This window comes from Saccopteryx leptura, chromosome 5, assembly GCF_036850995.1.
Source record: "Saccopteryx leptura isolate mSacLep1 chromosome 5, mSacLep1_pri_phased_curated, whole genome shotgun sequence".
Taxonomy (NCBI): domain Eukaryota; kingdom Metazoa; phylum Chordata; class Mammalia; order Chiroptera; family Emballonuridae; genus Saccopteryx; species Saccopteryx leptura.
The window spans coordinates 130486359-130502258 of record NC_089507.1 but is presented as its reverse complement, the minus strand read 5'-3'; the positions used below and the strand labels follow the sequence as shown (position 1 = coordinate 130502258).

General features: G+C 39.6%; 1 protein-coding gene across 1 annotated transcript in view; it reads right to left on the bottom strand.

The window, feature by feature from the left end:
* The window catches only part of RBM17 (RNA binding motif protein 17), a 38116-nt gene extending 22455 nt beyond the window's left edge, over positions 1-15661 (bottom strand). The window contains exons 1-3 of the mRNA XM_066385950.1: positions 15507-15661; positions 7373-7510; positions 3362-3478 (exon numbers count right to left, since the gene is read on the bottom strand). Coding sequence (XP_066242047.1) covers positions 3362-3478; positions 7373-7495 — 240 coding nt within the window. The 5' untranslated portion in view covers positions 7496-7510; positions 15507-15661. The remainder of the gene's footprint in view (positions 1-3361; positions 3479-7372; positions 7511-15506) is intronic.
* Positions 15662-15900: the final 239 nt, after the last annotated feature.

The following is a 15900-nucleotide window of genomic DNA, read 5'->3' as shown; positions in this document are numbered from 1 at the left end:
GGCTCTCAAAAGAAATTTCAATCGTTGTGCTGTTGATATTTGGCTCTGCTGACTAATGAATTTGCCAACCACTGCAGGTTGGTGGATCTGATCTCCACAGGGTTCTGGGAAGCCCTGATCTAATGCACAATCCAAGTTTCCTAAACCTCCATACTTCCTTACTCCGTGTTTTCTTAGCGTAAGTCTTCCTTATTATCTGTAAAAATAAGAGCCTTTAACTGGTCTCCACAGACGTCGTAAACAAGTATAGCTTACCACTAGCATCCTTAAGTGCCTACTCTGCATCTCTTTCAGGATGTACACTGCCCAATACTATCAAAGGCAGAAAGGCTGTGAAATGTATTTTGGTTTGAACACAAAACTGATAAAAAGAGTGTATATTCAGTATCAATGAATTTAAATTCAACAACTCCTGTTTGGTTTGACATTTCATAATATTATACTGTTCCACTTGACATTCTGCATTGTAAAACAAACACTTCATCATTTTCTTAAAACTAAAAATCAGAAAACACGATTTGATGAACAAAAGATATTAGAAAAATGTGCTCCCTCAAAGGCCCAATCACTGGACGATTTACACACATCTTTTATACATAGGGCCCCCAAAGGTAGTTAATAAATTTGTTTCAGACAAAAGATATTTTAAAAATGAAAAGGCACATGTCCGAGATTTCCTTTCAGTCATTAAGACAGGATAGAAACTAACGATTAGCCACTAAATTTATGTAATACTATTATCACAAAGTTTCTGAGAACAAATTGCTAATATGGAAGTTAAAACAATTTTTTTTCTAAGTGAGAGGAAGGGAGAGATACAGACTCCCCATGTGCTCTGACCAGGATCTATCCAACAACCCATCTGCAGCCAGTGATCGAAGCTACCAACCTATCCTCAGTGCCTGAGGTCGACAATCAAACCAACCAAGCTATCCTCAGCTCCTGGAGCTGACACTCAAACCAGTCAAGACTTGGCTGCAAGAGGGAGAGAGAGAGAGGGAGAGAAGGGGGAGAGCAAGAGAAGGGGAAGAAGGGAAGAGAAGCAGATGGTTGCTTCTCCTGTGTGCCCTGACCAGGAATCAAACCCAGGACTTCCATACACCAAGCCAACGCTCTATCCACTGAGCCATTTGTGGGTTTGCAGTTGAATTCTAATTTCAAAGGCTTATGGTCAGAGAATATGCTTGAAATAATTTCAATCTTTTTAAATTTGTTGATGTTAGTTTTGTGGCCCAACATATGTTCCAGGAACACTGAAAAAGAATGTATAATCTGATGTTCTGGGATGAAATGGTCTGTAAATGTCTATTATGTCTATTTGGTCTAGTGTGTCTTTTAAGGCCAATACTTATTTTGTTTGGATGATCTATCTAGAGCCATCAATGGTGTGTTGAGATCTCCAAGTATGATTGTGTTTTTGTCTGTTTCTATTTTTAGATCAGTTAGTAGATGTCTTAAATATTTTGGTGCTCCCTGGTTCAGTGCATATATATTAAGAAGTGTTATGTCTCCTTGATATAATGTCCCCTTTATCATTATGAAATGTCCATCTTTGTCTCTTGCTACCTTTGTGGTCTTGAAGTCAGCATTGTCAGATATGAGTATGGATATACCTGCTTTCTTTGGGTATTATTTGCTTGAAGAATCATTTTCCAAACTTTCACTTTGAGTGGGGGTTTTCTGGTGATAAATTCCCTCAGCCTTTGTATGACTGGAAAACATTTTTATTTCTCTTTCATATTTGAAGGATAGCTTTGATGGACATAATATTCTTGGTTGTAAGTCCTCTTTCAGTACTTTGAATGTTTGGGTCCACTCTCTTCTGGCTTGTAGTATCTGCTGAGAAGTCTGATGATAACCTAATGGGCCTTCCTTTATGTTTTCTTCTCCTTCCTAGCTGCCTTGAGGATTCTTTGTCATTGATTTTTGACAAATTTATTACAATGTGCCTTGGAGGTCTTTTTGGGTTGAGGTAACTTGGCATTCTGTTTGCTTCTTAGATTCAAGGATCTGACTCTTTCCACAAGCTTGGGAAGTTCTCATCAATTACTTGTTTGAATAGGCTGTCCATTCCCTTCACCCTTTCTTCTTCTGATACACCCATTATTCTTAAATTGCTCTTTCTGATGGAGTCAGTCAATTCTCATAGAGCTCTATCATTTTTTAAGTTCATGTGTCTCTTCTTCTCTCTGTAGTATCTCTAGTTGCCTGTCTTAGATATCACTGATTTTCTCCTCTATCTGGCCTGTTCTATTAGCTAACATTGGTATCTCAGTTTTCAGTTCATGTATTTTATTCATCTGTTTTTAAAGTTTCAATCTCCTTGATAAAGTACTCATTTTGTTCATTTTGTTTTTTGAGCTCATTAAATTGCCTATTAGTGTTTTCTCACATCTCATTGAGTATTTTCAGAACTTCAATTTTAAATTCTCTATTTTTTAACTTCAAGGTTTCCATGTGATTGAAAATGCTTTCTGGAGAGTTTACATTCTTTCTGAACTTCGTCTCTTTCTTGTGCAGCCACAGTATTCGTTTTCTTCTTCCTTTAGTTGATTCCTCACACAGGTCTTTATAGGCAAGCCTGTGAGCCCAGCTGCATTATAGCTCTCCAGTTTGTTGAAATTTCAAGGGGAGAGATCAAGGTATCTCTCATGCCATGTTACTCTAACATCATTGCTATATTTCTATAATTCAAACTATAGTTCATGTTTAATTCATTTGCCTCTCATCTTGTTTTAATTATGATTTGGAATTATCCTTTTCTGGATCTTCTTCCTCCTCACTAACCCATTTGTAGAGTTGTACCTATGTTTCTTGGTTTTTAAGCTTATGTAAAAATCACTAGGATAATAAAGGATAGGTGGAGTAACAAAGGATAAAATTGACTCTATATGAATACTAATATTCTTTATGATAGCAACAACTGGAAACTATCCAGCATTAAGCAAATTAAGTGAACTACAGCATAATCAAGCAAGGGAATACAGTGAAGAGTAAATGTAGAGTCCTATACTTTGTGAAACAGACAGTCATACTTTATTAAGTGAGATAAGCAAGTTAGAAAACAGTAGATAGAGAAGGTACAGAATGAAAAGATATTCCAAAATATAGTTTTTAACTTCTGGATATGATTGAAGTTATGTTTTTATTTTGTATATCTCTGAAATTTCCATCACGAACTATTTTATTTTAAAAACTAAATGTTTTAAACTTGATAAAACAAAAGTAAAAATTAAGTTAAAAATTATACTGACTAGACTGCAAAGGCCTATTGAGGAGACTGTGTTCAGAGAGACATGCATATAAAAAAAGGCATACACAGTAAGCAGGAAAGCCTGTCAAAGTAAGAGGTGAGGCTTACCTTTAGGCCGGCTGCTACGTGAGGTGGGGTGTCCACAATATGCCGGTCATCTGAAGAGCCTCCTCGCTTTAGGTCGATTACTGGGGCAAGGACTGTACTTTGTTTTGTTCTCTGGCTCTAAAATCATTGAGGAACAAGAGTGTACCAAAGCCTCTAATTAAAATTCATACTATTTGTAACAAAGCTTTTATTTTGGGGGGGTGTCTGTAACAAACTTTTCAGACACAAGAACCATAATCTTAAAATAGCCCTTTAATTCAATTATTGCTATAACCACATACCAGTTTCATTAGCCTTCTTTTCTTTTAACAACACAAATTTCCTCCATTGTAAAAAGTTATAATAGTAAACTTGGTCAGTTTTATTTAAATTTGGATGTGAAATCAGCTCTAAAATGGATTTTCCTTTGACCAGGAGGGCAATTCAGTAACGCCACATTTCATTCTGACTAGCCTGGATCTTTCACAAGAAATGTGTAATTTTATATCCTGGGCTAAAGATACTTGTGGGTTAGAGGTTTTTCCTTCCCAGTAGAATATAAAATTCTACCCTGTCTCTTATTATGAACTTCCAGAAAAATAATTTTTTAAGATAACATGATCATTCATATACTATCAATCACTGTTAACATTTTACCATATTTGTTTTACCCTAGACCTGTATTTTATGCAGAACCATCTAAAAGAAATTTGGAGACACCAGGATACTTTATCCTTTACCCTTTGGGTAGTGAGTGAGGTTTTTTCATGCTCACTGATCCCTGGGAGTGAGTTTTTTTCCAAAAAGTGAAATTAGTTCCAGTTCCAGTTTTATTAACTTAAAATCATGTGTGTTTAATAACCAATTTATGGAAACAAGAAAAACATACATTTGCCTTTTTTTTCCCTGAAGTTGGAAACGGGGAGGCAGTCAGACAAACTCCCGCATGCGGCCGACCGGGATCCACCCGGCATGCCCACCATTTTTTTAATGTTGGCATCATACATGTATGATTGTACTCAGGACGGTCAGGAGGCATGAGGATGTACATGAATGTTCATACTACTTAAAGGATTAATCTCCTAAAATTATGGCCATTCTTTTTTATTTTTATTTTTTTCTGAAGTGAGAAGCGGGGAGGCAGAGAGACAGACTCCTACATGTGCCCAACTGGGATCCACCCGGCATGCCCACCAGGAAGCAATGCTCTGCCCATCTGGGGCGTTGCTCTGTTGCAACCAGAGCCATTCTAGTGTCTGAGACCGAGGCCATGGAACCATCCTCAGCACCCGGGCCAACTTTGCTCCAATGGAGCCTTGGCTGCGGGAGGGGAAGAGAGAGACAGAGAGGAAGGAGAGGGGGAGGGGTGGAGAAGCAGATGGGCACTTCTCCTGTGTGCAAATCAAAACTTACATAAAACTTACAAACATTTTTAAACAAATCAATTTTTAAAAATTAAAAGGAAGAACATGACTTGTTAATAGTCTTCCATTTGGTGTGGTTGGGTAGTTCAGTGGATGAAGCATCAACCCAGTACACTAGATCGCAGGTTTGACCCCAGGTCAGGGCACAGAAGAGAAGCAATTACCAAGCACACAACTAAATGGAACTGAGTGAAACAACAAGTTATGTTACTCTGTCTCCCTCTCCCTTCCGACCAAACCCCTTCATTCCTCTCCCTCTCAATTCAACAGAAAAAAATATAAAACTTTAAAAATTTCCTTCCTTTCATGTGGAATGAAAGCTTATTTTAAAAAAGACAAAATTCTGTTTCTCTAAAAAGTAACTGGAATAAAAACTTAAACCTTATAATGATGAATGTGAAAAAGACAAAAACTCTTCAATATAAGTATCTATTGATATAGTGAGGGAAAAGAAAAATAATTCCAATTTAAAAAACCTATTTATTATGGAAAATTCAAGCAAAATTAAAGAAAATGGTGAATGAATTCTTAAGTCTCTATCACCAAGCTTAAACAACTACTGACTGACTCATGGCCAATGAGTTCATGTACATCCTTATCTCCCTGCCTCAGACTGGAATATTTTAAAGTAAATGTCAGAAATTACATGAATTATCAGTAAATATTTCAATGTGAATCTCTAATGCATTTTTTTCCTCAAATTTTATAGCCTCCCTCCCCTTAAGGAACCTTTTAATACATTTTCCCCTACCCATAAAATTTTAATACCACAGATAATACTAAGTATCCGTCTGTTTATGTACTTAATGTATATTTGTTCTTTATACATAAACAGAGCAAGCTTTTTATTTATCCTGTTAGGACCAATATTTGTCCAATTTGAAAGGATCTTGCCTCCATTGGAGATGCATGCTTTAAAACATAAAAGCCCTTAAAATAGTAAGCAAACCATAAACCAATCCATTCTCATTCCTAAACTTATTTGACAGTAACATTTTAACATCAAATATCCAGTGGGCAACTATGTTTTTCATATTTTACATGCTGAATAATTTCAAAAATGTTGCTAATCCCAACGTGTATACAATAGAAACAAAAACAATGATCCCCCAGACTACACACTCCTGGCACATTCACAACTGATCTGAGCCCTCATGATGCATACACATTAATATAGCTCAGTAATAACTACAGAGCTTCCTTTCTCAAGGTGCTGATTCCAAACTACCTACAACAGCAGGAATGCTACCCAAAATGCAAAAATGCAGACTACTGGGGCCCCAAGCCAGAGCCAGAATTTACCAGGATATCAGGAATATGGCTACCGAAGCAATGTTTTAACCAAATTCTCAGTTACTTTAGACCAGGGGTCTCAAACTCAACTCAGCATGTGGGCCGCAGAGCAAGATCACAGCCGTTCGGCGGGCCGCACTAGGTCTACAAAAGGCAACTGTTATGCAACACTTTTCTCACTGCAGTTGAAAACAAAAAAAAATCAGTACAACAAGCAAAATCGTACATGCAGTTTACTCAGTGTCACAAAACGACCAGAAACTGTAGTTCGCATCACAACTGCTGTTAACTAAGCTAATATCTAGCTAGGATGCTAGAGAAATGAAAAATACAAGTAGGCCCCTAGGCTTACTTAATTTTATCCAAAATATTCTGAACTTCGTGGATTAGTCTGCGGGCCACGAGTTTGAGACCCCTGCTTTAGACATATGTACTAAAGTCTGAAGAACTGTAAACTGTATCATACTAGAAACTAAGAGTACTGCCTTTCTTTTCTGGAATCTCTGAAATACCGCATTTCCCCATGTATAAGACACACCTTGCCCCGAAAATATTGGAGTCTAAAAACTGGGTGCGTCTTATACAGTGGTTGTAGTTTTTTACTTGCATTTCCCGCTTTTTCGCGCTTGTTTTTGTGCTTGTTGTTGACTACAGTGATTCGTTATTAGACACATGAGGACAAGCTAATGGATGGAAGTTTTGACAGTGATGAGGAGTTGTATGAATTTTATGATGAATAAAACTTGAGTTCAATAACTTTATGTAGTACATTTTTTTCCAAATTTTGGTCCCCAAAATTAAGGTGTGCCTTATAAATGGGAGCATCTTATACATGAGGAAATATGGTAGTTCTATTCCCAGGAGTCAAGAGAAGCAAAATGACCTTAAGCTCCTTATTCCATTTTACATAGAGCCTCTCTCCCCATAAATCTTTAAAATGTTTAAGTCCACATAATTAATAAAGGCTATATATATATATATATATATATATATATATATATATATATATTAGCAAGAGAGACAGGGATAAAGACAGACAGGAAGGGAGAGAGATGAGAAGCATCAATTCTTCCTTGCAGTACCTTAGTTGTTCATTGATTGCTTCCTTATATGTTCCCTGACCTGGGGCTCCAGCCAAGCCAGTGACCCCTTGCTCAAGCCAGCAACCCAGGGTTTTGAACCTGGGTCCTCACCATTCCAGGCTGACACTCTATCCACTGTGCCATCACCTAATCAAGCTAAAACCATATTACTCTCAATCTAAGGAGGGACCTGCTCTGTATACTTCTGCTTTCACACTGCGGGCTTATCTTACCTTTGCTTGAGTGAGAGCTGCCTTCTTCACCTGCAGCTGAGACTGAAGAAGTTTAAAGTTTTTGGACCAACCTTCTGTTTTTGAGTCACTGGTCTCCACTCCTAGGTCATCATACAGGGACATCTTTTCAGTTTAAAGCTGAAAGGCAAGGGTGGGGGCTTAAAAAATGGAAAATTCAGTAAAATATTAAAATGTTTTTGTGTTAAAAGAACTTATTTTCAAGGAATTTTAGAGGTAAATGTATTAAAAGTGATCCCTTGGTCCAGCAACCTTCAGCAACAGAAGCCAAGATATCTGATATCACCAATTACTGCCCTTTCTAATATGCATATTTTATTTAAAAAATAACCTTCTAGAATTAATAAAATCATACAGTGAAAAAGTTCATGAGTGAAATTGGTCTGTTCTACAGCACGAGCTAAAGATGGAACTTCTAGATTGAGGACACTATTACTTACATACATCAAATTTAAAAAATGTATTTGGTCTCAACAGCAAAAAGTAGAAGCCTTACAAAAATACTATGTTCATTTAGCACAATTAGGTACCCTTTTATAGAGAAAAAAATTAAACATATGCTTAGAACTTAAAAAAAATTATCTCAACCCTGGCCAGCTGGCTCAGTGGTGGAGCTTTGGTCTGGCGTGCAGAAGTCCCAAGTTCGATTTCCAGTCACAGCACACAGGAGAATCGACAATCTGCTTCTCCACCCCTCCTCCTCAATCTTCTCTCTCCCCCCCCCCCCCCCCACTCCGGCAGCCATGGCTCCAATGGTTCCAGCAAAGTTGGCCCTGGGCATTGAGCACGGCTCCATGGCCTCGCCTCAGGCACTGAAATAGCTCCGTTGATGGAACAGCACCCCAGATGGGCAGAGCACTGCCTGGCAGAGGGCTTGCCAGGGCACATGTGGGAGTCTGTCTGTCTCCCTGCCTCTAACTTAAAAAAACAAAAAAAACTCACAGAAATCCAACCAAATGCTGTATTTACCATATTTCCCCATATATAAGTTGTACCTTTATTTTTGAAAAAATTGGGGCCTAAAAACTGGGTGTATCTTATACAGTGCTTGTAGATTTTTCCACTTGCATTTCCCGCTTTTTCGCACTTGTTTATGTGCTCATTGTTGAAGACAGTGATTCCTTATCAGACACAGATGAGGACAAGGTAATGGATGGGAGTTTTGACAGTGATGAGGAGCTGTATGAATTTTATGATGAATAAAACTTGAATTCAATAACTTTATGTAATACATTTTTTTTTTCAAATTTCGGGCCCCACAATTAAGGTGCATCTTATACATGGGGAAATATGGCAATTATTGCTTTTTGAGAAAGAGTAGTGGGTGATATCTTAAATATCTTGACTTCCTCATGGCATTGGTTACAAAGAGATAATCACTACACATTATCCCTGCAGAATAGAGAAATACAAGACAACAATAAAAATAAAGACAACAATAGTTAACATTTATTAAACCTTACCAGCCCAGTGTGGTGGTAAATGCACTATTTGCTGTAGAAACGTTGCCCTAGGTTTACAGATGAGGAATTGGGTGGGACTTCAGAAAATAAATCTGCCCCAGGTCACAATGGGAAGACTCATTTCAAACCCAATCAGGTGAACTCCACAGCTTTTGCTAGAAAGTGTTACCTTTAAAAAAAACCTGAACATTCTGAAACCCACACGAACTACTTCCTAGGATAAGAAATCAATCTTCCTCACAGATGGAAAAATTTTTTTGGTTGAAATCCCTAAATTGCAAAGAAATGCTTTGCATAGGTAGATTCGTATTTATGAACACATTCCAAATATCTGTCAGTTCCCAGGCCTAGACAGCATTCTGCCATAGAAACCATGTTATACAAAACCCTGTCCACCTGCACATGTGTCTCAAGAAAAGAAAGTGATACAGACAAGAAATAAAATATTAATACCCCTCCCATCTGACTTGGCAAAAATTTCTCTCTTACATCTCTACCCTTCTACAACTAGTCTTCTAAGACCCTGCTGCCCCAACACTTTGGTTCCACTCTGTGGGATGGGGGTGACAGGGGTGAATATCAACTTTACTCCTTCAGAACTGCTACTCTGGTTTTGAGCAGTGTAGCTCTCTGCCTGGAAGTCAGTGCCCCATGAATCTGTAGCTGTTTAATATTTGAACTCTCAGATTACCTAAAAGCTCTGTTCTGATGTCTTTTTTTTTTTTGCGGCACAGACAAAGTCAGAGAGAGGGACAGATAGGGACAGACAGACAGGAAAGGAGAGAGATGAGAAGCATCAATTCTTCATTGCAGCTCCTTAGTTGTTCATATGTGCCTTGACCAGGGGGCTACAGCAGACTGAGTGACCCCTTGCTCAAGCCAGTGACGTTGGTCTCAAGCTGGTCAGCCTTGCTCAAACCAGATGAGCTCACGCTCAAGCTGGCGACCTCAGGGTCTCGAACCTGGGTCCTCCACATCCCAGTTTGACACTATCCACTGCGCCACCGCCTGCTCAGGCTGCTCTGATGTCTTAATGAAAGGTCCCCGAGGTAGCACAGGCACAGGGTGAATAAATCAGAGCCCAGGGTACTTACTGATGGCTGATTGTTTCAATGAATCACCTGAAAATCCAAGAATGCCTACACATTCTCCTCAACACAGCTTCTCTGACAACTCACCCGCTTAGCTGAGAGCAGCACGGACAATTTCCTAGAGAGCATATCAAACAGGGAAATGCCCACTGCCTTCAGTGCCAGACAAAGTGAACATTCTATTCAGGAACTTGGCAATGCCTTGTCATATTAAGCTTGAGTCACTGAAGCTACAAAAATAAAAAGGAATGAACTCCATTTTTAAATTAAGTATGGCTGAAATACAACCTTGTCTTCAAAGCTTAGAGGGAATCACCCTGGAGTCTACTTCCCTCTAGCCCACCTGGCATTCAAAACATATGTAGATGTTAACTTAGATAAGATATCCTTAAACTTTAGCTTAACACTGTGCTTCTCAAAAAAAAAAAAAAAAGTACTTCAGAAATGACCATGCATCTATCATTCACCCTAGTTTAATTTTTTGAGCCTTCTTCATCCAACCAATCACCAAACCAAAGCCTAGTAAAAAATATGGGTTCATCTGTTCTTTCTTTATTCTTATAAAGGCAAGGGAAGATTAGCATATTCTGGGAAGCAAATATAAATGCTTTCTGGGAAATTCTAAACATAAATATAAATGATCAAAATTTGTTTGCAACCCAAGTCCACTTTACTTCTAATATCTATTCATAAAATCCTGAGAATTTCGTCAAAGAAGGTATTTACAAATGTCAGTGCCAATGAAATAGGTTAATCAAATGCCCACAAACTATGAAGGAAAAAGATTGGCTTATTTATTTTTGCATCTCCAATTTATGGCACAAAGTAGGTATTTAATAAACATTTGTTGAAATATTGATATTCAAATAAAGTCTATTTAGCCACTTCAATCACCAGTGAAACTACAAAATGCCCACAGCTTCCACTGGAAAGATTAGGCAAAAGGTTGTAGAAATGGATGGTGGTAATGGTTGCATAATGTGAATGTACTTAACGCGAAACTACTGTGCACTTAAACATGGTAAAAATGGCAACTTTTACATTATGTATATTTTACTACAATTTAAACAAATGGGCAAAAGGGAGGGAAGAAGCTGCACTGGGTGGGGGGGGTGAGCTAACAGAACGCTGCTTAATTAACTCATACATTTCCCACCCAGAAAAATCATCTCTCATAGAAATATTTCCCCAAATTTTGGGGTTAAAGAAAACCAAGCAGTGTAGGATCTCTGGCTCCAACAGAGTTCTTTCATTGAAGAATCCAATATTTAACAAAGATTTCAGGGCTGAATGAAGGAGGTTTCAAAAGACCTCATACTTCTGATTCCATTTCTAAAATGGCAAATGGTTTCTTGACAACTCCATTTGATTTGCTCTGATCGGTAAGCTTCAGAAATCATTATGCAGAAAAATCTTATGTTAATTTAAAGTTCCTTTCCTTTATTCTCAAAACCTTCAAAAACAAACTTTAAATTAGAACTGATGACATCTTAGCATTATCTGCTAGTTTCTACAACAAAGTGCTTATAAATGAGATTTCTGAATCACTGTAAATACAGAAGTCAGCTGTCTCGTTTTTACTGAACTTTAAATTCACAGAATTGCATTAATCACAGCAACAACACATTCACCATCCATCCACGCAATATGGCCTGCTTTTAATTAATTATTGTAATGCTACAAGCACTAATCAGTGACTTCAACACCCAATACAAAAGAAAGGATTAAAACAAGAGCCTCCACTCACTCCATATGAAACTCTACCCCCCAATCCCAAGTCAGGTGATTTCCCTGGCCCAGGAATGAGCAGTAATCTGAATCCCACTCTTAATAACTCCTTGCTTTCCTCCTTTTATATAATTTATTTACATAGCTTTACTGCTTCTATTCCTTAAAAAGTGTGTATATGTTTTACAAAAGCTGTTTTAAGCACTTATAAAAATACCATAGCTAATTCACTCATTCTCCCCACTGCATTAACCGCTGAACAGTCAGAACCTGACCTTAATTCACAAATGAGCTGTTACCTCAATCAGTGTTTTTCAACCACTGGTCTGCAGACCAGTACAGTCCCCCAGAATTTTTTTTTTTTTTACAGGGACATAGAGAGAGTCAGAGAGAGGGATATACAGGGACAGACAGAGAGGAACACAGAGAGATGAGAAGCATCAATCATCAATCAATCATCAGTTTTTCGTTGCGACCTTAGTTGTTCATCGATTGCTTTCCCATATGTGCCCTGACCTTGGGCCTTCAGCAGACGGAGTAACCCCTTGCTTGAGCCAGTGACCTTGGGTCCAAGCTGGTGAGCTTTTGCTCAAACCAGATGAGCCCGCACTCAAGCTGGCGACCTCGGGGTCTCGAACCTGGGTCCTCTGCATCCCAGTCCAACCCTCTATCCATTGCGCCACTGTCTAGTCAGGCCCAGAAATTTCTTGCCAGTCCATGAAAGAGTTAAACATCCTGATGTTGTAAGAAGATTACAGACCCAATGATCTCAATCAAATTCACTTATGCTCAAAGTGATCGCCACTTATCCTGTATTATCAATGAAAATATTATTAAGGTTGTCTTAGACATCTTTGGAGCATGTTCAAACAACTTTTTGCACCATGCAGAGCATTTACGAATCATGAGCAATAAAAAAGCATTCAAACAAACTCTACAGTATTTAGTGCATTGTACATATGGAGTTGGGAGATCAAGCACCAGCTTGTATTTTGCTGCACTGTTATGCAAGGTGTGTTGCACTGTTACGCACGGTAAGATAAAACTCCATTCGTTGTGTGTTTCCATTTCCAGCCAACTAGGTCACTGGTCACCAAGAGTAAAAAGGTTGAAAACCAGACTTGGATGATATAACGCACTTATTTCATGAGGTCTTGTGCCACATAATAAAAGTAGCACTTTCTAATATTTAAATTTACCTTAAGAAGCCAGGATCAAACGCAAATACAATTAACTGATTTTTATAACTTAAAATATCTGCTATTTACTTCTTATTATAACACTACCTTTTGATCGACATATCTTTTATATATACTCCATTTAAGAAACACAGTAAACATGGTTCTGCTAGAATGATAACTTTTCCAGACTGTACCTAAACGCCTAAATTGACAATTTTATTTTTTGGCAATGTTTGTTTGTTTAAACATGCCCCACTGGCAACAAAAAGAACACGGAAGAAGTCTTTTTAGAAGTATCCCACCCACTTATCTTTCTAGTGCATTCTGAAGCCTTTGGTGGCTACTACTCACACATAAATCTCCAATCTGTTTCTCCTGAACTAAGTTGGATCAAGACTACTTTTACATGCTGTACCTCCTATTGGTCGACACATCTGTCTCTCACTATACAGTAAGGCCCTTAGATATAAGGGCCGTTTTTTGCCTTCATCCATGTATCTCCAGCTAGCACTATGCTTAGAACATTGTAAGCACTTCTAAATGTATCAGTGAATTAACGGGAAATGTTAATCAGCTACTTAAATCATATTATTTTTAAACAATAAGATCTGCCTTTTAAGGATATTAACTTTGGTAGGTGGGATATGAGTATACTAAATTTTAAACAGTATACTATAATTAATGGGACAAAAATACAACTAATAAGTCAAAATAATAAGTGAAAGTTTGAATTCTGAGCACCTCATGAAGCAAGCTTGGTAAGAAGAGATCTTCTTAATACTGAAGGTATTCATGCATCATGAAGTGAAAATGAAGTCTAAAGAAGTATATGGGAAGTATATACCAACGGAAAGGAAGAAAACTATGAGTAATAGTGCATATTGATGTCCACAAAAAATATAGGTGACACAAGTCATCTATCACATGAATGAAATTTATAGTTACTTTTAAATTTTTTCCTTATACCTCCACCTCTGACATCCTTGTTAAGGTTTAGTATTTCCATCAATTCTCATAGGCTTGACTATTACCAAAATGTCATGGGATGAAGTATATTCCAAATTCCGTAAGAGTCAACTGTAATTTAGGCATATAATAGGAAGTCCTTCAAAATTTACTATTATGAAAGACTTGAGGGATTACTAGTGCTGGACCACCTGTTACATGAAGATAATTTAAAACAAATCAAGTAAAAAGAAATCCACTTTATAAAGTTACATTTGGGTACGTGCAACATTCTGCCCCAATTCTTCTTTTCCATAAAGGCTACCCGGAGTCATCACAGAACTCCACAGCAGAATAGCTCTTCACTGTTAACACTGCTATAGCACCAGGTTATATTGTTTCTATCTCGCAGTCTATTCTAAACTGTAAAGCACTCAGTACATTTCTTAATAAAATTCTAAAAATAAAACACCCTCGGTTTAAGTTACTAATTTATTACCCCATACTCCCTGAATATTCTTATTATAGTCAAAATGTCTGCAGCCTTTACGCTATAAAAATGTGGAAACTGAGTTGCAGCCTTTAAAAACTCCACCTGCTGCTTGGAAGATACATTCCTCACCCACCTGCATATGTGCATGATTTTGTCCTTATCCAGAATATATTTCCCATCCACACGCTTGGTTCTACCAATAAGTACCTTCAGCGGCTCTCCTCTACTGACTTATCAAAGAAACTTTTGATGGCTCCAAGACCTTTTGATGGGGCCTGACTACCTCTCCTCAAACCTCTCTGCCTTACCTGAGGTTCCCAGAATGCACTACGGTGTTTTTGGCAGCAAAGGCTACCTTTACACTTCCTTCCTCTGCAGGGAACTTTCCCCCCCACTTCCCCCCATCTTGCATACCTAACAAAACACTCCAAGACTCAGTTATAAGCATCACTCTTTTTGGGAAGCATTTCCAGACTCCACACTAGTCCTTCGGATCAATCCAGGCATGCGTTTTCTATGCAAGTTTCCTTACAGACCAGACTCCGCCAGCAGGGATCTTGCATCTGCTAACATGTGGTCTGGAGAAGAGGTGACGCTCAAAGATCTTCCTAACATATGGTCTGGAGAAGAGGTGACGCTCAAAAACTGTTTGCTGTTTGGACATCAGAGCTTAAACACTGCTTTCAAAGGACAAGGACCAAGGTAACAGCGGAATCTTATCTTCCGTCACCTGCCCAGGTCCACCCCGCCCCCGTCTTTGAGAGAAAGGCATTTCTGGAGTCCTGCGGCCCAGGAAGCTTCCTCCTCTCTGCTCCCTGGGTCTCGCACGGGTGCAAGTGTGCTGGGCCACAGGTGATCCAGCAACTTTTTCAAAACATGACCAACGGGCAAAAGAAGAAACGTCTCGGGTCCCAAGGAGACGGAAACAGGTAGATGAGAAAAAAAGAACGGGAAGCAGAGAGGAAGAGTTCGAAGCCTTGGTGACCCGAGGTAAATAAAGGAAGCGGCGACGGGGCGCAAAGGGAAACCCAGAGGGTCGCCGGGGCCGGGGACCTACCTGGAGTAGTCCTAGGGCGCCGGCGCCTCCGGGGACCGGCCCGGGACCTTCCATCCACGGCGGCGCGGCCTAAAGACACGGCCTCGCGTCCAAAGCCCCTCGGGGAGGGAGGCGCTCCCGCCCTGGCTCCCCATCAGGCCACCCGTCCCAGGACTTACCCGGTCCTCCAGGCCGACTCTCCCCATGGGCCGCCGCGGCGCACCAAAGCCGAGAGGCCGCGGAGACGGAGAGCTGGACGCACTCGGCGTAAGCCAGCGGCGGTCGTGCTAGAAGCCGGCGCCAACCCCTACGTTAAGTCCGCAAGGCGCGTGCCGGCGCGGGGTCAGGGAGAGCGTGCGGCGCGGAGAGAGACTCCCTGCGCAGCAGCTGCCTAGTCGTCGCGCCCCCTGCTGGCTGGAGGACCGCACTGCACCTCCCCTCCTCCGGCGTCCTTCTTTTCCGCCAAGAGGTGTCGCAGTGCCACGAGTTTGTGAAATTTCGGACTTAAGGGAGAGTTTGCTTTGACCCTAGAAGGTGAGGAAGGAAAATGGTCCTGGCTGCAAAGATCTTCTT